The 23,201-nt window shown below is 49.0% G+C and overlaps 1 protein-coding gene across 1 annotated transcript; it reads left to right on the forward strand.

The window, feature by feature from the left end:
- The first annotated feature begins 2,339 nt into the window (after nucleotides 1-2,339).
- Nucleotides 2,340-4,403, forward strand: Utf1 (undifferentiated embryonic cell transcription factor 1). The gene is made up of 2 exons (XM_003479594.4): nucleotides 2,340-3,729; nucleotides 3,815-4,403. The coding sequence occupies exons 1-2, from the start codon at nucleotides 3,171-3,173 to the stop codon at nucleotides 4,288-4,290; spliced, it is 1,035 nt and encodes a 344-aa protein (XP_003479642.1). The 5' UTR covers nucleotides 2,340-3,170; the 3' UTR covers nucleotides 4,291-4,403.
- The last annotated feature ends 18,798 nt before the right edge of the window (nucleotides 4,404-23,201 follow it).

The raw sequence follows: 23,201 nt of genomic DNA on the forward strand, positions 1-23,201 counted from the left end.
CTGCTGTGTGGTGCTTTTCCATGGAATCCCTACTCTGAGATGAAGGGGGCCTTCCTTGCCAGGTAAAGATCACTTTATAGATGCCTTAGAAACACTCATGGCAGGTGAGTGCCTGGCCCTTAACTGAAACCTGAACTGCCAGTCACAGAGACAGTTTTGATCACATACCCCCAGTGGCACCAGGGGCTAGGTCTGGAAGAGTCACTTCTAACTCAACCCCCATCAAGAGAGCCAAGACATTCAAACTCCCTGGCATATGAAGAGCAAGCTTACTCTCCTGTTTCAGGAAATAAACTGCCCCTCACAGATACTGCACATCCCCAAAATCAAGTCTCACTCTGAATTTGTTCTGCCACACCAACCAACTCACACTTGGCAGTTATGGGAAAGGCAGAGCTGGGTCTCTCGTTTACCCACCGGAGCTTCTGTCCTAACTTGGAGAAAGGGCAAAGTGGGGACACTCCTGCCTGTGAAAGGTGATACTTTAACATAATTGGTTAAGTGGACCCCACAAAGATAGAGGCTGAAGGCCAGGGGTTGGGTGTAAACTATGGATGCTCTTTATGGAACAGCTGACAAGCCTTTAGCAAACTTCATAACCAACCATACAGCTATCTGCCTGGCAGTTATGCAAATAAAACTGAAATTACATTCACTTGGACAGCCTCTCTGGGTGGGTAGTCTGGATCCTCACCTTAAAATGACAGAAACCCTAGTCCTTAGACCCTAGAAAGACACTAAACACTGCACAGGTAAAAGGGAATGATCTCCTTTAATTGCAACAGGTCTCCTAATCTTGGTTTTTGGCAAAATGACAGGATCCAATTCCCTGAGCCTCCAGTTAGCCCTGCTCCTAAATTTCCCCTGTAGCTCCTTCCAATGTGAGAAAGCTGCCAATACAAAAGGGGCACAGTTACACTGAGGCTACTATGCTGGAAGCAAACTTAAGCTGGCCACATGTGGACTGCATGGACAGAGCAGCCCCACCAGATGCAGCTGGCCAGCTCAGGAGCTACCCAGTACCAACACATGGCACTTGAACACAGCCTGAAGACCTCAAAAACAGCAGGCTACATGCCAGAAACACTACCCAAGGCATAAGGGATACAGACAAGTAATTCTTCACTTTCATCTGGGCCCCTGATTACAGAATCACCAGCTAATAAAATGGCACTGGTCTTCAATGCTATGTTGGAGTGCTTCATTAGCCCGAAAGAGATTACTAAAATGTCAACCATAGGATGCTGAGTGGTCAGCTTCCCTCTAAGACATGATCTCTTGTCTGTAAAAGCACAGTTCCACTGGATAGCCCACTGATCACGAGGGAAGTGTCTCCTTGCTACGGACAGCAGGAGTCTCACTGATACACGCTGGGACCTGGCCCATCCCACTTGTCCTGTCCTCCAACCTTTGCTGATCCATTTTGGAAACACACTGAGCAGTTCTCCAAAGGAAGTGCTCATCCACTCCCCACCCCCTGCCCAGTATACTCCTCTATAAACAAAAGCTGTGCACTACACAGGGTCTAATAAAATCATCAAAACAAAGCAAAAATAGAAATAAATAAAACCACTGCAGGGGCTCCATGGACATAACTATCCTGTTGTGGCCCACCCTTCCTCCTCTCTTTTTCAGAATCTCTTGTATATGGCATCATGGAGTAGGTAACCGCATGGCCTTGATGTTTCATTTGACAAAAGACAATTAGAACATCTCCTGTTTTGACATGGATCAAGGGCCAAGTAGCATTCTACAGCATGGTGCACCAGTGTTCACCCATCACCTGTTTCATGCCCATTTTGGTAATTACAAATAAAGCTGCTATAAACAAACATCTGTGTACAGGTTTTCAGTGGTCATAAATTTTTAACTGTTGAATAAATAAATACAGTGACACATGACTGATGGATTGTAGGATACTTTAGTTTTACAAGAAACCACTAGACCAGGCTGACTCCAAAGTGGCTTTTGAGGTTCCCCCCACCACTGAGAAGAGGACCTGTCCTTCCACATCCTGAGCAGCACTTGACAGTGTCAGAGCACTGTGGGCCACTCTGAGGAGGTGTGGTGGTGCCTATATCCCTAACCATGCATGTTGTTGAGCATCTTTTCACATTTGCCATTTACTGCTTGAAAATTTTGTGCTCCCAGTGTACACAGTCCCCTCATTTGCAGAAGACTGAACAGGTCTTTTAGAATAATGGTGAACAAAAATGATATTGGACTGATCAAAGGTGGAAAATGTCCAATATCTTGTTACCCATGATGTTATGTGCATTTTGTCAGATTACAGAAGTTTCTGGAGAGGGTGTGAATTACAATACTAAACTCAAAAGCAGACCAAAGCACTTTATCAGACCTGGTACCAAAGCTTTATACTTTACACTCCAGTGTGACGAACACCTCCTGAAGAGTTAATATAGGTATACCTCATGTGTATATGCCAAAAATCCTTAACCAGACTGAAGTACGGAATGACAGCAGAGCCAGCACATGCACCACCTTTACCAATGAACAACATGAAATACTGTATGTGAGTCCACTAAAAACAGAAAGGAAGGCGGCGCATTTTGGAGTGCCGGCAGTTTTCCACTGATTCAGACAGTTAATTTTATTTTGCGTTTGTCTGTTTTAAAATAGGGTCTCGCTGTGTAGTCCAGGCCGGCCTTGAACTCACTTACTTTAGCTCAGGCTGGCCTTTAACTTCTGATTCCAGGCCTCGGCCTCCCCAGGGCTGGGACTGCAGACCTGCGATACCACGCCCATTGGGCTGCATTCGGTTTGTCTAGTAGTCGTGAAAGGACATGGAATGTGCGTAAATGCCATGTGACCCTTACGCGGCTTCCGCACATTACAATAATGAAATGTACAACTGTTTTTGAAAATAGGACCCTACTGTTTTATGGGTTGCTCCTTGTGGGTCCCAGTCTCCACTGCCCAACGAGAGAGCTAGAAAACCAAGGGGCAAGGACCAGCCAACGTGAACTGAGCGGCCGGAGAGGGCGGGCCGGGGCGGAGCCAAGCGACCGACGGTGGGAGGGTCGCGTAGGACAGCCCCGACGCGGCTGGCTGCGGCGCAGGGACCTCAGAGCGTGTGTGGGCGGCTCGCCGGCGCCCGCCTCTCCGGTCCGGCCGTTGACCCGGAGCCTTGTGCCTAGGCTCGCCCCGGGATGCTACTCCGGCCCCGGCGGCCTCCTCCGCTCGCGCCCCACGCGCTGCCTTCGCCAAGTAGCCCCGACGTAGACCTTCGGCCGGCCGAAGACGGCCCGGGGACCCCCCTCGCGGGTCCAGCTACGCCGAGCGCGCTGGCGGAGCCCGAGTCGCCCAGGTCGCCCGTGTCCCCGGGCTCGGCGCAGCGCACGCCCTGGAGCGCACGTGAGACGGAGCTCCTGCTCGGCACGTTGCTGCAGCCGACCGTGTGGCGCTCTCTGCTGCTGGACCGCCGCCAGGCACAGCCCACCTACCGCCGCGTGTCGGCCGCGCTGGCCCGCCAGCAGGTGCGGCGTACGCCCGCGCAGTGCCGCCGCCGCTACAAATTCCTGAAAGACAAGCTTCGCGACGCTCAGGGCCAGCCGTCAGGGCCCTTCGACGCGCAGATCCGTGAACTCATGGGATTGCTGGGCGACCACGGACGGAGGCGGGTCCGCCGTCGCCCTCCCGGGCCTGGACGGCCGCAGCGCGGCAGACGCCGGACCCCTGCAGTGCCCACGCGCTTCCTCGAGGAACCAGGTAGGTGGGAAGGGAGGAGGCCGGGTCGCGTGGCGTGGGGGATGGCACTCAGGGAGCCCCGCCGATCACGCGTTCTGCTCTGCAGGCGGCGCGCCGCAGTCAGCCACCCGGGACCCCGACGCAGATCCCGCCTGCCTGCTCAGGTTCAACCCCTCCTCGCCAAAGTCTGCAGAGCCTTGTTGCGCCCCCGGATCTCCGATGGCCCATGCCCCAACAGCCTTCCGAACCTTCATTCCCGATCCTGGCCAAGCCCCAGGGTCCCCACCCCCTCCGGACCCCGATCCCTCCCCAGAGAGCCCCGACACCCCGCCTTATCGCCCCGACGATCGCGCACCCCCGCGTCCCACACCGCCTTCGCTAAATGCCGCGGTGCTGCAGACCTTAACGCACCTCGGTGACATCGTGGCGATTCTGGGCCCGCTGCGTGACCAGCTGGTGGCCCTGAACCAACACGTGGAGCAGCTTCGGGGCTCTTTCGACCAGACCGTGTCCCTAGCTGTGGGATTCATCTTGGGCAGTGCGGCCGCCGAACGGGGTGTCCTGCGGAACCTGCACCAGTGAGACCTGTGACCGCCCACCCTGTCTCGGGCCAAGCTTCCTCATCCTTGACCCCTTTTGCAGTCCCCTACCCTACATTAGGTACGTTAAATAAAGAGATTGTTTTTCCAACTTAATCCTGTGAATGAGTATAGAGCCAAGAATGACCTCCTACTGATAGCAGCTTCAAAGGTCAGGGCAAGGTTAAAATGCTTCTAGCCCTAGGGAGGGGCTCCAGCGTCCTCCTAAGTCCTAAAAGGAGAGGACAGCTCTGGAAGGCCACCTCCAGGTGGGCAGTTTGGGGTCTAAGCCCTTGGTTAAGTCTGAGGACGGCCCCAGACAATCTAGAAAAGCAGTCTGAGAGGAGCCTTCTAAAAACTAGTTCTGGGCCCTCCCTGAACTGGAGAGCTGCGGTGGGGGAGGGCGGGGTGGAGCCGGGAGACCTGGATTGTAACCGGAGGCACTCTACTAGCATGACAATTGCACACTCAAGCAGAACAATGGGCCCATTTTACAAATCCAGGGGCCCATCCGGGCCACACAGCTAAACGAGGAGGTTAGCTCCTACTACTGGTTGTCTTGATGGGTTCACCCAGTGGGCCAGTAGCAGGGTCACAGCTGCTTTTCTACTTGATTTTTCTGGAGACAGGGAATAGATACTGAGTCAAGTGTCCACTCCGATGATGAGGGCCTCTCCGCTGATAGATTGTGCCTCCTGGCAAGCCTTAGGGCAACCACATCCCAGTAGAAGTCTGGTAATGGGGCTGGGGTTTTGCGGCATAAGCGCCTGCCTTGCAAGCAGGCAGTCGTGAGTTTGATCCCTGGTACCGATAAAAAGGAAAAAGACAAAAAAAAAAAAAAAAAAAAAGGCCTGGTAATGGCAGAGGGTCTCTCAGAGCCCTGGCGATCTGTAGGGAAGGAAGGCTGTTTTCTGAACATTGGAAGAGATCAGCCCAAGTCTCGAGCTGAGCTGCTTGAACCGCAAAGAGACTCTGCCTGGATCATGCCTAAAGGAATTAGTGTGAGCACTCCCAGCCTAACCCTATGACCAAAAACCTGACAAGAGGAGCATAGTTTGGCTGTGTGAGTTACTCCAAGGAATACGAGGTTAGCCTTTTGTGTCTTCTGTAAGCCAATACTTTTTACTTAACCAGACTCCACAGCTGGCTACTTTAGTCTTCAATGTTGCCTGTGATTCCCAACGCCCCTTAACCTTCCCTGCAGAGATTCCCTAGTGTAGAAGTCTATGCTGGTGTGCAGTGGGGTGCCCTCTTTTCAACCAACAGGCCTTGGGCAAGATCCTTAGGACCACTCCTAAAATTGGTGCCTCTGTGTCTGGCAGCCCCTGCAGTTCCCCTATCGGCCTGTTCCTGCTCCCCTGCAGTCCCAGTGGTACTTAGCCCTTATCTTGTTATACTGCATCCCTTGTTTGTTCAGGATGAGTCAGGCCACTACCATGACTGGGAATCTAACCCACTTTACTGACCAACTCAGACTTCCTGAGTGGTTGGGCCCTGTAGCTGTGACAAGCTCCCTGATCCCATTTCCCCCTGTTTATAGCATGAATGGCTGGAATCCAGCTCCCTGACCTCCACTTTGACCTCAACTTCCCACCCAACTGTATGCCCTAGGGTGGGGCTGGGAGGGTACTGGATTCCTGATGTCTGGGGGAGGTGTATTTTTGAGACAGGGTCTCACTAATCCAGGATGACCTTGAATTTGCTATGTGGTGCAGGCTGGCTTCAAATTTGCCATACCCCCACCAGCCAAGAGCTAGGATTACAGGCAGGTACCCCCAGAGTTGAGAGTTGAGATACTTTTACCTCAAATTTATATATCATCCTGTGCTACCCGGGCTTTGTAAAGTCAGTTCTTCCTAACAGTTTAGTATATTGATTATAAAGAATACCTAAATGTTTAATTTTATTTTCCTCCAAATAATAGCCTTACCAGTTTGGATCTTATTACCCCTGGAGAGGCTACACACCCTGCCACAGATGAGAATCTAACCCAGGCCCTCAAACATGCTAAATAAGTATGCAACTCTATTATGACACCTAAAAACTAACTGTATGCCTGGTGTGGAGGCACATACTTACAATTCCAGCACCCAGGCTGAGACAGGAGGATTATCACAAATTTGAGGCCAGTCTGGACCATATAGTTAAACGCCAGCTTGAACTACATACCAGATCCTGCCTCAGAAAGAAAATAAAAATGTAGCTCAGTAGTAAAGCACTTACTGACACACACACAGGCCCTTGGTTCGATACTCAGCACAGAAGAAAAAAAAGTAAATAACCTTTAAAATTACCTATAATCCCAGCCCTCCTCATACTGAGGCAGGAGTATCATTATGAGTTTGAGACCAGCCTGAGATACAAAGTTGAGTTCAAGGCCATCCCAAACTGCTTAGCAAGACTGTGTCAAAAAGATTTTTTAAAAAATCATAATTGTCTACTTTATTATCTATCCAAAACTGGTTGGTCCATATTTGCTCCCCTAATTATATATCCTCCTACTGTGTCCTACCAGTGAATGTGTCGTTTGCTGGAAACTTAAATCCCTGTGCAACCTGAGAGAGGACAGGGCTGTTTGCTCTGCTGGACTGTGTTCTCACATCTTTATATTTCCTAACCTAGAATCCAGATCTTGACCTATGATATCTGCAAAGGATGTAGCCCTAAGGTTTGCAAAAGCTGTGTTCATCAACTCTGTCAATTACAGCCCCCGCCCCTTTCCTGCAGATGTCATTCTGGCATTCTAAGGCTGAGAAGCCTGTCTGTCACAGGTCTTGCTGATTATGATGCCTCACTGTGAAACTATTACCTATCTCATGCTTCCCTCTCCCAGCATCACCCTCAATGCTCATCACATCTAGTGAGGTCAAAGGTGGTTGTTCGTGGGGGGTTTTTTTGTTTTTTGTTTTTTGTTTTTAATAAATCCTTTGGGGCTGGGGATTTAGCTCAGTGACATAAGTGGCCTGCCTTGCAAGCAGACAGTCATGAGTTCAATCCCTGGTACCGGTAAAAATACTAAATAAATAAATAAATAAATCCTTTGAGCTTAACTTCAGTGTAATTTCTATTTTATGTTATTTTATTTTATTTATATTTTTGGTACTGAGGATCAAACTCAGACTTCGAGTTTGCCAAGCAGGCACTTATGCCACTGAGCTAAACCCCCGGCCCCACTGTTAATGTTTTTAACAGATGCTTGTCACAGCAGTGGGATCCTTTTGCCAGGATCCCACTCCTGAGTTAACTCCCGGCCCTTCTCAGGATATAGCCTTCCTTTCCCTAGCACTAGTTGTTGGAAACTCAGGTTTAGTCCTGTATGCGTACATTTACTCACAGGTGGGCAATTACTGCTTCTGGTCCGTTCGTGTAATAGATCAAGTCTATTTCCTGCATGTTCAGAACACTTGCCTGTTTTCTGAGGCCCTATTCACATTTATTTCTCTAAGGTCCCTAGAATAACCTAACCTGACTAGCTATCCTGCAACTCTACTAATCCTACCTGTGGTTTCTGCTTATATAACCAACCAGAGACATCACACTGAAGTTTATGATCACCTACATAGGTCTTTCCCAGAAGACACTGGTTTGGGGGTCCTGTAGAGGTGTTTGATGAGACTGGAGTTCAGTGTCCCTTGCTGATCCTACCCCTTGCTTGTTCATAGTGCCAGCATAGTCACCTATACATAGATAGGTCACCTCTGTCCTGAAAGTGCTGTATCTTTCAGCTCTACCTGTAAGTCCATCTTGGGACATGTTCCTTGGACTGCAGTGAGCCTCTCATGTCCTTAGTCACTGTGGCTGGTTACTGTTGGCCACTGCTGCCATCTCCGTCACCAGTTTCCCAAATCATCCCTGACCTGTTTACAAAGGTGTTGCCTCTCAAGCCTCTGGGTTTGCTGTAGTCACACAGAACCTGTTATATCCTTCATTTTGCTAAACTAAGCAGCACTCTCTGGGATGACAGAATGTTCCAGAACTTGATTGTCTAGCACAACACCACAAGCTGTATGGGACCACTGAGCCTTCTAACCATGGTCAGTGAAAACACAGAATTGGTTTCCTTATTTAAAACTGATTTTTATTTCAGCACTTGGGAGGCTGAGGCAGGAGGATTGCTTTAAGTTCGAGGCCAGCCTGGCTACAAAATAAGCTCAAGGCCAGCCTGAACTGCATAGTGAAGCTGTGTCTCAAAAAGATAAAACTGATTTTAAACTGGGTTTAGTGTCTCACACCCATAATTCCAAGGGGTTGAGTCAATCAAAAGTTTGAGCCCAGCCTGGGCTATTTATTTATTTATGTTTTCTTGGGCTGGGGAACTGGGCAATTTAGTGAGACCCTATTTCAAAATGAACAATTTTTAAAAGGCTGGGGGTTTAGCTCACTCTACAAGCCCTGAGTTCAGTTCCCAGTACCACAAAAATAAATTGCTTTTAGTTTAAAGCACTATCTCAACCTCAAGGCTTCATGTCGGTAATTAAAAGACACTTGTATTTCACTATTGGGTGTTGTTTAGATTTAAAATTAGTTGAATTGCAAAATTCCATTCTTTTTTATGTGTTATAGGGTTGGGGTCTGAGGCCTGACCGGGGTTCCCTCCAGGAGCCTAACAGCAAAGAAACTGGCCAAAGGGTCCTTTCCGAATCACCTGTGCTTCCAGGGCCTTGTTGAGTGCCTCAGATCCTCAGCCCAAACCATTCTTCCCTGCAGTACCCACACCTGCCTCTGGCACACAGCAAACAGGCCAGGGGACTCTGACTGCTGCAGCCAGGCTCTGAGCCCACCATCTCCCTGGTCTTGTGCACAGTCTTGTGGCTGTTTGGGGAGAGATGGGGGCATGCCATCCCAGAGCATGCAGGTTCTAGGGCAAGGTACACTGATGAAAATTAAAACAAGGACAAGGTAACCATCTGCCTGGCAAGTACAAGGTTGTGAGTTCAATCCCCAGTACCAAAATAAATAAACAAATGAAATGAAAACAAAGAGCCACAGTGGGAGGGCAACCACACCTCTGGGCTCAGGGCTGCAGCACTTGACCTTCACTTGACATTCACCAAGGTGTGGGGGTGGGTGGAAGAGAAGTCTGAGGCCACACCAGGACACATTCACCCAGCCAAAGCTCCCAGTGCACTGCCTACACCCACCTCTTACCCCTAAGCCTTTGGCGAGCAGTTGGTAGGGTGGGGACCCCTCCCTGAATCTCCTGGGCTTGGCGCTCTCCCCTGGGAGCAAGGCCCCAAGGAAAGGGATAACCTGGAGACCTAGACAGACGCAGGGTCTCTACGCACAGAGGCATCTCTTCCCAGGCAGGCCCACACAGCTACCTACTTCCCTCCAGAAGAAAACAGGCAGCCAGAACCTTCACGGGAAGGGAGGGACCCTGAAACTGGAGGATGGGGAGGACGGAAGGATGAGCCCAACAGCTGCAGACGGGGAAGTTCCTCTGCAGGGGAGGGCAGAGACGATTCTTGAGTGACGCAGGGAGTGGGGCTTTTGGCTGTGGTGTTGGTTTCTCCAACAAGTATGGGAAAGCTATGTGAGGCTCGAGTGGCCTGGGAACCTGCGTCCTCCCTTTTTTTTTTTTTTTTTTATTTAAAAGGAAAAAGAAAAAAAGCAGAACAAAACAAAAGTATAAGGGTACAAGTAATTCAGAACTACAAAAGAAAAAACAGTAAGCTATCACCAGTTAATAGATTACATGCTATCATCTTAGAAACGGTGTTTCAGGTCACAGGATCAAAGCACACAAAGTGAACATTCAAACAGTGAGACTGCAAATAGTTGTGTTCAGTAATCCAATCAAAAATATTAATATGGTCTTCTATTTAACACACCTAAACACCCTTGCTGTTGTATCCTTTAGGGCACCTTTTTTTCCCCTCTCTTTATTACAACAAAATTTACCCATTTTGGGTTTTATTGCTCCCTTAGATCTTACTACTTTTTTTTTGTAAGAGAATAAAATCAAGCATGATAAAACAAAGCTGTCAGTCAAAACCAAGGATAGACATAGCACATGATGTAAAAACACAGTACAAGATTATCAACAATGGTTACCATAATGCCTCTTGCTTCCTTAAGAAGAATTGTCTATCTCATCAGGTAAAAAGTTGAACAAAACAGTAGAGAACAAGACCAGTAAAACCTAAACATTGTAAATCTTACAGAACCTCAAAAGAGGATAATAGTCAAACCAGAATGGGCATCATAGTGAATCTTATTGCCTTCAAAGTAGTTGTCTATACTCTGATACTTGATACTTTCATACATAGCAGAATAGAGTCTAATCAGTGTCCTCCCTTTTTTAATTGAGGCAAGAGTCTGCTACAAATCCATAGAGGCTTACACTAGTCAGGACTGTCCGGGCGAGAAACTGCTTGAGGTATTCGGCTGTAAGATCCTGACCTGCACCGTTTCAGAGGAAGCATGGCTTTGACGCCTGAGGGGTGTCGGTATTTGCAAGGTCTCAGAGGCCTGGCCAGGGCTTAGGAATGTGGGTTTCTTTTGACGTGCAGATGCCATTCCGGAGGGCGCTGGAGACCTACTCTGAGCTCCTGGGGCTTGAGGAAGGATGTGGGAGGATAGGTAGGGAACGATCCCAGAACCAGGCGGGATCGCTCCGCAGAAAACGGGCGGGAAACCAAGGCAGAGGCAAGGGTGGGCTAGAGCCACACCCAAGGTCGAGGGACGCTGCAGGAATCCAGGCTTGCGGGGACCCTTAGCTCGAGACTAATGGTTGGGGCGGGGCTGTGTGTACCCCACCTCTGCTGTGTGAATCGAAGTCACTTTCGAACTCGGGAAGGTAGGGATGCGGATGCGGAGGAGTAGCCCCGCAGAGATGATGGAGGGGCGCACAGGGCCAGGAGACCATCAAGGGATTAGGTGTGAAAAAAGTACAATACTGTTTTATTGTAGTAAATTAGTTGCTCACATTTTATAACTTAGGCTTTGGAGCGCAAAGCGCAGTCATCTCACAGGTGTCCAGGTACCCTTCACAAAGGCCCGTGGAGCGGTTATTGGGGGAGAAGCGGCTATGCATGCCCCGCGGAAGCACTGCCCTAAGACAGCTCCACCCTCACGGCCTCGTCCCAGGGAGCGGGACACTCCACTGCTAGGTCCCTTGGATTAAGCCTGGAACATTTACTGGCCCCCTCCAATCTCTAGTCCTCAGCAGATGCCCCATGATCACGCTGCTCTTCCTGAACAAGCGAGACGACTAGTTAGGCGAGGTGTTGTAGTCTCACAGTCCCTGTCCCAGGGCCAGCTGCTGGCCGGCTCCTGCTGGACCTTGAGCTTGGCGGGCGGGCTGCGGGCGTTACCAGTGGACCAGACTGCAGTGACTACGCGTCTGCGGGGGTGCGCTGGCGTGCTGGAGGCTGGCGGGAGCCGGCGGGGCAGGCGCCCCCGTCCCGGCAGTCGGAGTTGCAGGCTAGACCCCAGCTGCCTGGAGGCCCGCACGGCCCAGTGTCTTGACTATGGCTGCACCTGACTCCTGCCGGGTTTCCTCCCGGAGGTCTGGATACCTGCTGTTCGGCGCGGTGCAATCCTCCAGCTTTCGCGGACCTCAGACAGTTCCTCAGGAGACCGTCCGTGGGGTCGAGGTCATGGCCCAAAGACTCACGCTGGATGTCCCCCATAGAGGTTAGGTGTTGGTACGATGGGGTCAGCCCAGCGTGGGCCGGGACGCTGCCGCTAGAGCTGGGCAGACACGCAGACCTAATTTGCAAGTGGCTGAGAGAGGCCCTGCCGAATGAACGGAGAGGCCGATGGGAGTTGGCAGATCTCTCTGGACACCTACACACCCTAGTCTGGCTCTTTGCGACCCCTTCCTGGGAATGCCTACCCAGCCAGACTGCCTGGACACGTGTCCCATCTGCCAACCTGAACTCCATTGGTGCACACACCTGTCACCTCCGGACAGGGCACCAGTATCCTTTTCGGAAGCGAGACAGCCACCAGAATCAACACAAGAGAGGAGACTACGCACCAGCCTTGGCATGGTGTGGGTGGGAGGTGGGAAAGGTACTGGCAACCTGAGCCAGCCTGCTGGTGGGGAAGATGGTCTCCCAACCATCTTATCTCAGCTGGTGACAGCAGCCCCTCTTCGGTCCTCCCCAGATGGCTCAACTGGGGAGGTTCGAACCACCTGCTTGTGTTGGGAATTGAAGACAATTAGATGCCATTTATCTGTGGGATTTGCTGCCCCCATACCTCCTTGCCAGCTTTTTGTTTTGTTTTTTTCGAGGCAGTATCTCACTATGTAGTTTAGGCTGGTCTGAAACTCACTGTGTAACCCAGGCTGGCCTTGAACTCATAGCAACAATACTCCTGCCTCAACTGGGATTACAGGCTTGCACAACCACGGCTGGCTTCCCTTCCCAGTTTACAAATACAGCCCTTACTAACCCCAAGGCCATTCTCTGTTCTGCCAGCCTCAAACCATCCTTTCAGGACTCCCACTCCCACCACCACCTCCATGTCTCCCTTGGCTCTGCCTGGTGGCAGAAAGCCATCCTCCAGCTTTGGTTCAGTGAACTGGCTGTCCCAAGCAGCTCAGGGCCCATCTTCACCTCCAGGCCTGCCCAAGCCTCCTGGGGAGGGTCCCCTGGCCTCTACCAGGCATCCAGATCAAGGAGCTCCCTTAACTCTTGGCTAAAGTCCTCAGACCTCTCTGTACAGAGCCGCCAGCTGCTGGTAAGTCACCTTAAAGGTGGGAGTGTCTGCCTTCCTAGATAGAGCTGGACTTCAGGGAGGCCAGACCCTCTTACAGAGGGAGGAGCTCAGAACTTTTTTACAGGGCCTCAGGAGTGACTATTTGCCCTCAGAAGCGGAAGCTCACTGGGGATTATCCTTTAGCCCCTTCCTCCTGCCCGCTTGGTTTTGTCCCCACCCAGGTTGAATGAGGCCTGGCTTGCTCAGGTTTTCTCTGTTAAATCTGATGCTGAGGTGAACATCCATTCCCAGTCCACCTGGCCTCCAGTTACGTCCCATATTTTGTCGTGCTGCAGAATCAAACTCAGGGACTTCACAGATATTCTAAGCAGGTGCTTTCTCAGTGAGCTACAGCTCCAGGCTTTGTCCTTTGGTCTGTGACTGTTAAGAGTTTTCTGATGCAATAGAGAAGCAAAAGTACAAATGAACAAGTTTATTGAGTTGAGGAGGTGAAAAGGAGCACACAACCCATGGTGGCTGGGCTGTCTCCTTCGACTCGATACAGAAGGGCAGAGGGTTATATGACCTCTGATCGGAAGTGGCACATGGGGCGGATATTGATGACATATGAGGAACCAGTTGGAACTCTGTGCGTGCAAACAGCAAGGGAAGTTGTAATTAGGGCTGAAGAAGAAGGAGAAAGTGGTAAGCATTTCCGCTTTGGCCTGCCGCTACGTTATACCACCGCTATAATTGTGCAGTAATTTATACTAGGGCAAGAACCTTTTAGTGACCTAATTGTTGCTCTTAGGTTTAAAGTTCAATTTAACCTATCATTTAAGAAAAAGTTTGAAGCTTTTGAAATGAGTTGTGGAGGTGCATGTCTGTAATCCCAACCTGGGGAGGCTGAGACAGGAGAATCACAGTGAGTTCCAGGCCAGCCTGGAATACAAAAGAAAGAAAAAGTTGGAAGGGCTGAGGCTGGGGTTCCATGGAATAGCACTTACCTAGCATTTAGGAAGCACTAAACTTAATCTCCAGAGCCACAAAGATAGTAAAGAGAAATAAAAATAGAAGCTTGAAGCCAGGTGTGGTGGTGCACACTTGTAATCCTAGCGCTCTGGAGGCTGAGACAGGAGGATTGTTGCAAGTCTGAGACCAGCCTCGGGGGCTACAAAGTGAGTGTAAATCTATCCCAAACTGATGGCAAGACCCTGTCTCAAAAATACAAAAATAAATACATAAAATAAAATAAAAGCTTGAAAAATCCTTACAGGATCATTTATACTTAAATGAAGTGAAATGTTAAATGCATTCTCCCCAAGCCATAACCCCTTTCTGCTCCACAATCCATACCATCATCCCTGAAGTGTAATTTATCCCTTCACCCCTCATCTCTTCTAAAATAATTGACTCTGACAGGAGTGATGGTACATGCCTGTAATCTTAGCACCTGAGAGGCTGAAGCAGGAGGATTGCCATAAATTAGAGGCCAGCCAGGGCTCCATAGTGAGTGCAAGGCCAATGTGAACTGCATAGTGAGATCTTTGTCTCAAAAAGCATTTTTTTTTTTTTTTAAAATTGACTCTTCTTGCCTGCAGTATACTTTCAGGTGAACGTTAAAACAAATTCTGTAAGATTGGCTTCCTTCCAATAGGATTCATCAGCATTTCCATCAGACTTGGTTAAATATTGATCATGTAGACAGTTTTCTTCATCACATCACATCCCTCCCTAGAACTGACTCCCACAGACCACCTGTGGAGGGTGCTGAGTACCCTCCCAGCTCTTCCCTTAGACTTGAGAAGGCAGCCGGCTCTCCATTCACTACCATCTGAATTCCCAGCTCCCAGGCCCTTTCCTACAGTGCCTCCTACAGAAAAGCCTGTGCAACATGGGCCAAGGATTTAGCCCAGTGGCAAAGCACCTGCCTAGTAAGCACAAGGTCCTGAGTTGGATCCCCAGTATCTAATAAGAATAATAATAATAATTTAATGTATATACACATATGTGTATATTCATTTACTTTTTTCCTCCAATAGCTAGAGTTGCATGGGATTTTTCCCCATTTTAAGTTTTTAGTTTTTGTTTGGTTGTAACTATAATTTTTAGTTCCTGTTTCGGTCTGGTTACAGCATGGTCCTTTTAGGTGGCTACTGGAAACCAGGCAGAGGACTATCTGAACTAAACTGCACAGGCTGGGTGGCTTAAATACAAAAATTTATTTTTTCTGGTCCTGAAGGCTAAACATGCAAACCAAGGTTTCTCCGGAGGCATCTCCTGGCCTGGGAGAGGGCACTTTCTCTTTGTATCTTCCTGTGGCCTGGCCTGTCTCCAAGCATTCCAGGTGGCAGCCACTTTTGGAGGATATTGGTCAGACTGAGTGATGGTCCCATACTTCAGATCTCCTTTGATGCTATTTACCTCTTCAAAGCCTTTCTTTTCCATTACAGAGTCTTTTTTTTTTTTTTTTTTTTTTTTTTTTTTTGGTACCAGAGATCAAGATCAAAATTACTACCACTGCTTGCAAGGCAGGCGCTTGCACTGAGCTAAATCCCCAGCCCAAAGCCTTTGTTTTCTAATGTAGCCATTTCAGCGATTAGGTCTTCAAGACAGGAATTTGGGGAGATAGGATTCAGCCTACACAGGGAAGGAGACCTATAGTCTACACTGTAGAGTGCCATCTCAAAGGGGAACTTGGCATTTGAGGTTAGGATTCCTCATAACAGTTTTAAATGCAGCCTCTGTCTAATGCATATGTGCATACACATGCTCATATGCACAAACTAATGGAAATGTCTTACAAATAGTGTACAGTAAAGGTGCACAGTAGTCCAGCAGGGGGAATATCAGGGAACTTCAGCCATGATGAGAGGTAGAGCAAATGATTCATACATCTTAAAATTAATATAAAAATGAATAAGCGGGCCAGAAATATAGTTCAGTGGCATGGCGCCTGCCTGGCAAGTGAAAGGTCCTGAGTTTGATTGCCAGTACCAATAAGTAAGGCTTGGTGGTTCACATCTATAATCCCAGCACTCTGAGAGATTAAGTCAGGAGGCTTGCAAATTCAAGCTCATTTTGGGCAATTTAGCAATTCAGAGAGACCTTGTCTTAAAATTAAAAAAAAAAAAAATAAAATAAAATAAAGCCTGAGGATGTAACAGTGCAAAGCCCCTGGGTTCAATCTGAATATCTTAAAAGTATGATTTTCCGCATTAGTGACTCCTAGAGGCTAAGTACTGAAGTAGAGAACCAAGCTGGCCTCTCCTTTCAGCAATAAGAAACTGTCTGGAGGTATAATGCTCCCTCACAGCACAGCTGGCTGTGCACGCTGAACAGCAGGAAAGGTACATCCCAGGAAGCACTACTCTGCTCCCAAGAAAGCACAGTTTTGTTTAGTGTTTAGTGTGTTCTGAGTGCTACTTACTGAATACACAGTGTCGTGTAATGGTGGTGGTTTCAGTTCCTTAACAACTTGGAGAATCCCTAAGAGTTCTTGTTTCTAGGCTCTTGATACAAGGAACTAGTGGATGCTACTATAATGCAGTCATCCTCCTTATGAACACGGGACACATTCTGAAATCCCCAGTGGGTGCTCCAAATCACAACAGTACTGATTTGGACTATGCTTTTCCTGTATGTACATGCCTATCATTCAGTTCAGTTTATAAATTAGTCATGTAATGAAGAGGTGGGAAATATTAACCAATGGTAAAGCAAAAATTATAGCAATAGACCACTAAAACTTACGTGAACTTCATGTCTCAAAATACCCTTGCTGAGGGCTGGGAATTTAGCTCAGTGGTATCAGCGCCTGCCTAGCAAGCACAAGGTCATAAGCTTGAGTCCCAGTATCAAAAAAAAAAAAAAAAAAAAAAAAAAAAAAAAAAAAACCCTTGTGGACCACCAGTAACTGAAACTTCAGTCAACAAAACTGCAGATAACTGGAAACAATGGCATTGTTAATTCCTCTGTCACCTGAGCTATGTCTCTCTGCAACCTGTCCCACACTCGAACTGGGAGGCCACTGTGTTCTCTCTTGCCTAGTATAGGTTGTATTTCTTTTTATACTTTTATTTAGTCCAGACTCACTCTGCAGAGCCTGTTTCTTTTTCTATCTTTACTAAAACTTAGCTACCATAAAACAAACAAAAAACCATGTGGGATGCTTGAGCAGGGCTGATCACACAGTTGGGCCAGACGTCCACTACTCTTCCTACTGAAATCCCTATCACGTCTGCCACATGCAGCCACAGAGCTTTATGGCATCATCCCAGAAGGAAGAGCAGGATCCATGCAGGTGGCCTTTTTAGCCATATGGATCCAGGGCCCTTCCTTCCCAGGGGTGAGCCTGTCCCCACACAGGGTCCTCATGTCTGCATGGCCTTCACCTTGGTGCAGTTCAGTACTTTGGAGGGTGTTCCAGCATCAGAAATATCTGGGGCCCCTGAAGCAAAGGAAACTGGCCAAGAAGATGCAACTGTGAGAGGTGCAGAGGAGGTAAGCAGTTGGGCAGCTCGAGGGCTGGACTGGGGACTTGCTTTGCCCCTGCCTAGAATCTGTTTTTTTCACAGATAAAAACATGGTTCCAGAATTGACAAATAAAACACAAACACCAAATACAAGGCTCTCAACTTGGGCTCTCTCCAGGCACCAGAGGGCTTCTTACCATCTCTTACCCTGGAACATATCCTACAACTGTACTCTTGGCCACCTCTACTTAGGCTCCAGGTTCTGATGCTGCCTCCCCTGCCCCATCTCCTTCTCTGGTCTCTGCCAAATGGAACAAGCCCCCAAGCTCTGCATGAGCTTCCTGCATGGACAGCCTCTGACCACCTGCCTCACCCTGGGAACCACGCACACACAGTGGAACTAGCCTTGTCTGCAGGACCCTGGGGCTGATATGCTCTGTTGGAGACTGAAGATGCCTTCTGAGGATGCAGTCTGGCTTCATGCCCTCCACAGATGCTGTGTGCAGATCATGCCTGGCACTTATCTGGGAGATGCTCAGTATTTACATTCATGACATGGTGGCCCCATTCTGTAGCAGGTGTTGTACACTGTCTTAAGCCATGAGTGGGACTTCAACCCTGACCCACATAAAATTCTGAAGAGTTTAGAGCCAAAGAAATTTTAAAATATCTCATCACTGCAAGTTACTGAAAAGGCAGGTTTAAGATCAGTTTAATTAATGGATCAAAAGCCCAAAGTAGGTTTGTTATCTGTAGAGCTTGAAAGGATAGTTTATTCAATAAATGATGTTGGAAAAACTGATTTACCAGCTGGAATAAAGGTTGTAAGTTTTGCATATAGAAAAGCAAAGCTTAGAAGGAAGGTACATATTTGTGGCCTACGGCCTGAATCCCTGTGAAAGCCAGACACATAGGACACAGTAGTGGTAGACAACATGGATTCTAACACAGCAGGATCCAGGAATGGCACTCTCTGCTCCAGTTCTTGCTGTGATGGGTGACAATCTGGAGGAGCCAGGATCTGAGGCTGCCTTGGCTGAGGCCTTTGTATAGATGCCCCAATGCCTACCAGCCCAGTTCATCTTTGCCTGCAAGAGACTTCCAAGTTCTCCTTCCACAGCCTCTACTGCACACAAGAGAACAGGTGAAGGACAATTGGTGCCCTTGGAGTCTAGTCCGACAGCCAACGTGCGATCAGGAAGCCACTTCCTGGGAAAGGGCCTGGTGGGTCCTCTCATTAATAGAAGAACTGTGGCACAAACTAATGAAAATAATGTACCACACTTTAAATGGACACATATCATGTTACACTGAGGGTCTCTGCATCCATGAACATGGCATAGCATGCATGCATGCAGCTAAAGGTGTGAATGCCCAGGACATGTACCTTGGGGTGTCCACCCCTAAGACATAGGTGTACCTTGCAGGAGTTGAGGTCACCCTGTGTAAATAACCATACCAGTGACAATGGAACTATGGTCCTTATTCAAAGGTAACCTGTGGGAACATACAGCTAAAAACACTAGGCTTGGGTGATCAGACTTGTGCTTTCTCAGTGTTTGTTTCTGTATTGTTGGAAATGTTTATCATGAGCACATGTCTTTTATAATGTGTGAAGTGAGTCAAATGGGCCACTGTGATGCTGGCACATGACCATCTTCTGAACAGAGCATATGTGGTCCAAGGTTTTACCTGAGTCTAGCAGAGCCTGGACTCCAGTGATTGCAGGTTGACATGGTATTGCCAGCAGTAGGACACTGTGTGCTCAGCATGCCTACCAAGGACTGAGACCTGTGTGACATCCCATACCACTTCTGTCCCTGAACCCCTTCTGCCACGAGTGAGAACTCTGAGTTGGGGCATCTCAAATTCCAGCCCACTTGGGTCTGTTGCAGTGGGTCCCACCCTGTGGATGAGGAATCTGGGGACATAATAGTGGGGCTCCCATGTGGGAAAAAGCTTGGCAGGTACCCAGCCTCACTCTGTCACCTCCCAACCTGGTGGTTTAGTGTGCTGTTTTGGGCCCTGTGGGTTTGTGTCTGGACAGGACCCTGGAGATCTCTGAGGAGGGACTGCATCAAGATCACTGACTTATGAAGCCCAACTGCTGGGTCACCTACAGCCACGCCTCCAGACCATAGTGACCCCTGGTGGCTGTGGCTCACTCAATCACAGGCTGTTTTCCCATTGCTCACTGTCCTTCCCACATCCCTTGCTGGTCCTCTGGCTGACCATTCAGTGATGTCATGAGCAACCTTGCACCCCCAACCTGTAGTGGCCCCTTAAGCAAGAGGGTTCCTGCCACCTCCCCTTCCTCAATCCTATCTCTGTGGTCAGTTCAATGCCCTCATGCCCTTCATGGGTAGGGCCAGCCTCTAGGGACAGAAGTGAGGACACTCTGCTGGCATAGGGAGCAGTGGAGGAACCTACAGATAGCAGGTGAGGCCTGCAGCACCCAGACAGGAGAGAGGCTGGGGTGGGCCTCAGAGCAGTGCTCAAAAACACCTGGGCCAGGTCAGCAAGGTCAGCAGGGTCCTGGGCAGGGCCTAGACAGCAGAGCTGGAAGCTCAGCTCTTCCTGGGAGTTGCTGACAAGAAGTAACTGGAAGGTTGCCTGAGTCAAGGTTAAACATGTCAAAAACTGTAACCGGGTTCTTCCGGTGTCCTAAAAACCAGGGGATCTGATTGGCCTGAGGCTCTCCTTAAGATTAGCACTTACAACAGTTCCTGTGTCGTGCTTGTGTGTGGTGTGCCAGGTATGAGTGTGGTGTATACCGTATGTCATGTGTATCTGTGTAGGAGTGCCATTCAGTGGTTGTCACTTGTGGTGTGTATGGTAGGGGTACATGACTACTGTGCATGTGTGCATGTATCTTGTACATGATGTGTTGTTTATATGTATCAAGTAAGGGGTGCGGTATATGTGGCATGTGTATCATCATGTTTTACATGTGTTGTACTTTGTATCTGAGGTATGTGTGTTATTTATTTGTTTTAATGTTGTGTGTGGTCCTGTGTGTCTGTGTGTGTTGTGTTCTGTTTTTTCTTCTCTTCTGCTCATTCCAGGACAGAGGAGGCCCCTTGTCTTGTCCTCTCTGCTGTCCAATGGCCATCCTGATAGCTATGGTGAGCACTCAACAAGGAGTGGCCCTGGGTTTGTTGCAATGGGCAGGCTTCTGGACTGACAGCCTTGTTGATGGTATGAATCTGGTTTCTCCTTCCTGCAGCAGGGTAGAGAATGCCCAGAATCACTAGGAAATTGTCTTGCAAAAACCTCAAGAACTAGCCAAAGTACCCACTTGTAATCCCAGTTGCACGGGAGGCTGAGATAGGAAGATGCAAGTTTGTGCCCTGGGCAATTAAAATAAATAATAAAAAGATGTAGTTCAGTGGTAGATGGCCCCTGAATTCAATCTCCCACTACCAACAAAGCAAAATAAAACTCATGAGATTCCAAACTAAACTCCAGGTCACAAAGGACTTTCCAGTGGGCACTGGTGGGGCCCCTCTAGAAGTCTTAGTGTCTGGGAGACACAAGTCCACCAGGTGAACTTGCACTGGAAGCTGCATGGAAAGTAACTGCATATTTTGGGGCAGGCAGGGACCTGTCTAAGGGCTCTCTGAGTCAGTAATGGGTGTGTTCCATCCCCAGGGCAGTGTGACCAAGATCTCAGATCTGGAGCTGACATTCAGTGTTTCTAAAGTAATCTGATCAAGCCTGGGGATTTAGCTCTGCTGCATAAGAGCCTACCTGATAAGTGAGTTGCATTTCTGGTACAAAAAAAGAAAAGAGCAATCTTATCAAGTAAACAAGAGACTGGCAGGTCTAAGAGCAGAGTCCCTGGGCGTTGGTTGCACTTTTCTTTCACATTTTTTATCCGCAATTATCATAGGAAGCTCCAGGAAGGGACAACTTGGACGCTGGAGTTCAGAACAAAGATGAGCAGACCAGCCCCCCCCCCCCATCCTCGACTCCCAAGGGAGAAAGGGGGGCCGCGGGAGAATAAGCCTGGGTGGGGGCTACCACTCGTGACCCAACTGGCTAGTGGCTGGACCTGGGCATCCCGCCTGCCCTCCAGGATATTGACGGTCACGCCCCCCCCCCCCCCCCCCGCTCCCCTCAGCAGTTGAAACCTCCCCCTCAACCTCCAGCTGGGGAGCACAGTTCTGTGCCTGCCTCACTGGAATTCCTATCACCTCGGGGCAGGTCCTGCAGCCCGTCCTCTTTGCCAAGTGTGGTTTCTGGCTAAAGGCGAAGTGGAGAAAAATGACTGGAAACTCCCTCTCCCCCAGCAACAGTGAGCAGGCTGCCGGAAACCATAGCTACCCCTGAATGTTCCACGGCAAAGGCAAGGGCCCCTGGCCTGACACCTGTAGGCAGAACGACTGTGTTTATAGGCATCCCTGGTGCCCCCAAGCCTCCTGAGGAGTTCTGGCTGGGACTCCCAGGCCAGAGCAAACACAGTGCCTGGGGATTGGCCGGCCTCGGCTGCCCACGAGGGTTCTTCCCTTTGCCCCTACGCAGTTAGCTGGTACACGGCAGAGCCAGGACCGCCCCCCAAACTACCACCACCAACAACCACAGCTTCTGCAGGGGAAACCCAAGTGATTCTTGAGGGAGTCTCTCCTACACAGCCTGGGAGCCGTGCGCTGCCGCTACTGCCCACACCTGGCTCTGGAGGACAGAGCCCGGCAGTGTAAGAGTGGAAACCAAAAGAGTCATAACGCCCTGGGTTCGACCTGCCTGTCACCCACCGTTCGGGCCTCAGGGAACATGGTGTCTGTGAGGAGCAGCACACTCCACGGAGTGTCGCTGCAGTGCCGGCCGGGTGTGTGCTGATCTGAAAAGGAACCACAGCTCCCCCTACAGTTTCGCTGCGCTCTGCTTGTTATCCGCTGTCTGCTGGTGTCCAAAAATACTATTGGTTAGGGGCGGGAGATTTAGCTCTGTGGCTGAAGCGCTTTCCTAATAAGCGTGAGGTTGTGAGTTCATCCCTGGTATAAAAAAATGACTGTCTTCACGTGCAAGAACGAAACAACATTCACATAACTTTTATTCTAGTATAGTTATGTTTTTTTTTTTTTTTTTTTTTTTTTTGGTGGGGGTTGTCTGTCTGGTTTGGGTTTGGGTTTTGTTTTGTGACAGTCTCATTATATAACCCAGGCTGACCTCAATTCACCATCCTCCTGCCTCAGCCTCCCTACTGCTGGAATTACAGGCATACAGCACCATGCCCCACTCTGTTCTACTTTATAATTTGTTATTGTTAATCTCTTAAATAATCTCAATTTATGCATTAGACTTTACCATAGATGTATGCATGTGTAAGAAAAAAAATCTAATATATACCAGAACCATAGATCTGTGGTTTGAGGCACAGACTGGGGCCTCTAGGAATGACTGTGCTTAAGTCCTTGAGGGCCTGGGACACCCTAGAGGGAGACCATGCGGCAGGACTGCAGGTGCAAGGGGGATCTCTTGGGAGCTGCCCACACAGCCCCAGGACTCTCTCACTCAGAAGTCCCCTCCACCTGTCATCTGACTTTTTCCTCTTGTGAGGGGGATGCCTGCAGGTTACAGTGAGATGGAATTATGCAGGGAGGGCACCAGCCAGCCAGAGCTAATTGCCCATTTGCTGGGACAATGATCTGAAATAGAGGTTCAGAAGTTTTTGTAAACCGGGATAGGACTCAGGGGCCAGCTTAAAGAGGATGTTTCTTTTCAAAGAAAATGCTGTCTATACTGAGAATTCACGAACCTCAATCGTACAGCCCCTCATCCTAGATTTTCT

This window comes from Cavia porcellus, unplaced genomic scaffold (genome assembly GCF_034190915.1).
Source record: "Cavia porcellus strain 051 isolate PalLab524CR breed Dunkin Hartley unplaced genomic scaffold, mCavPor4.1 scaffold_2, whole genome shotgun sequence".
Taxonomy (NCBI): Eukaryota; Metazoa; Chordata; class Mammalia; order Rodentia; family Caviidae; genus Cavia; species Cavia porcellus.

Bases quoted from the DNA above. Each gene is read 5' to 3' on its own strand.
- Utf1 (XM_003479594.4), top strand. From the start codon at position 3,171: ATGCTACTCCGGCCCCGGCGGCCTCCTCCGCTCGCGCCCCACGCGCTG. The intron at 3,730-3,814 runs GTAGGTGGGAAG...TCTGCTCTGCAG, and splicing joins GCGCTTCCTCGAGGAACCAG to GCGGCGCGCCGCAGTCAGCC.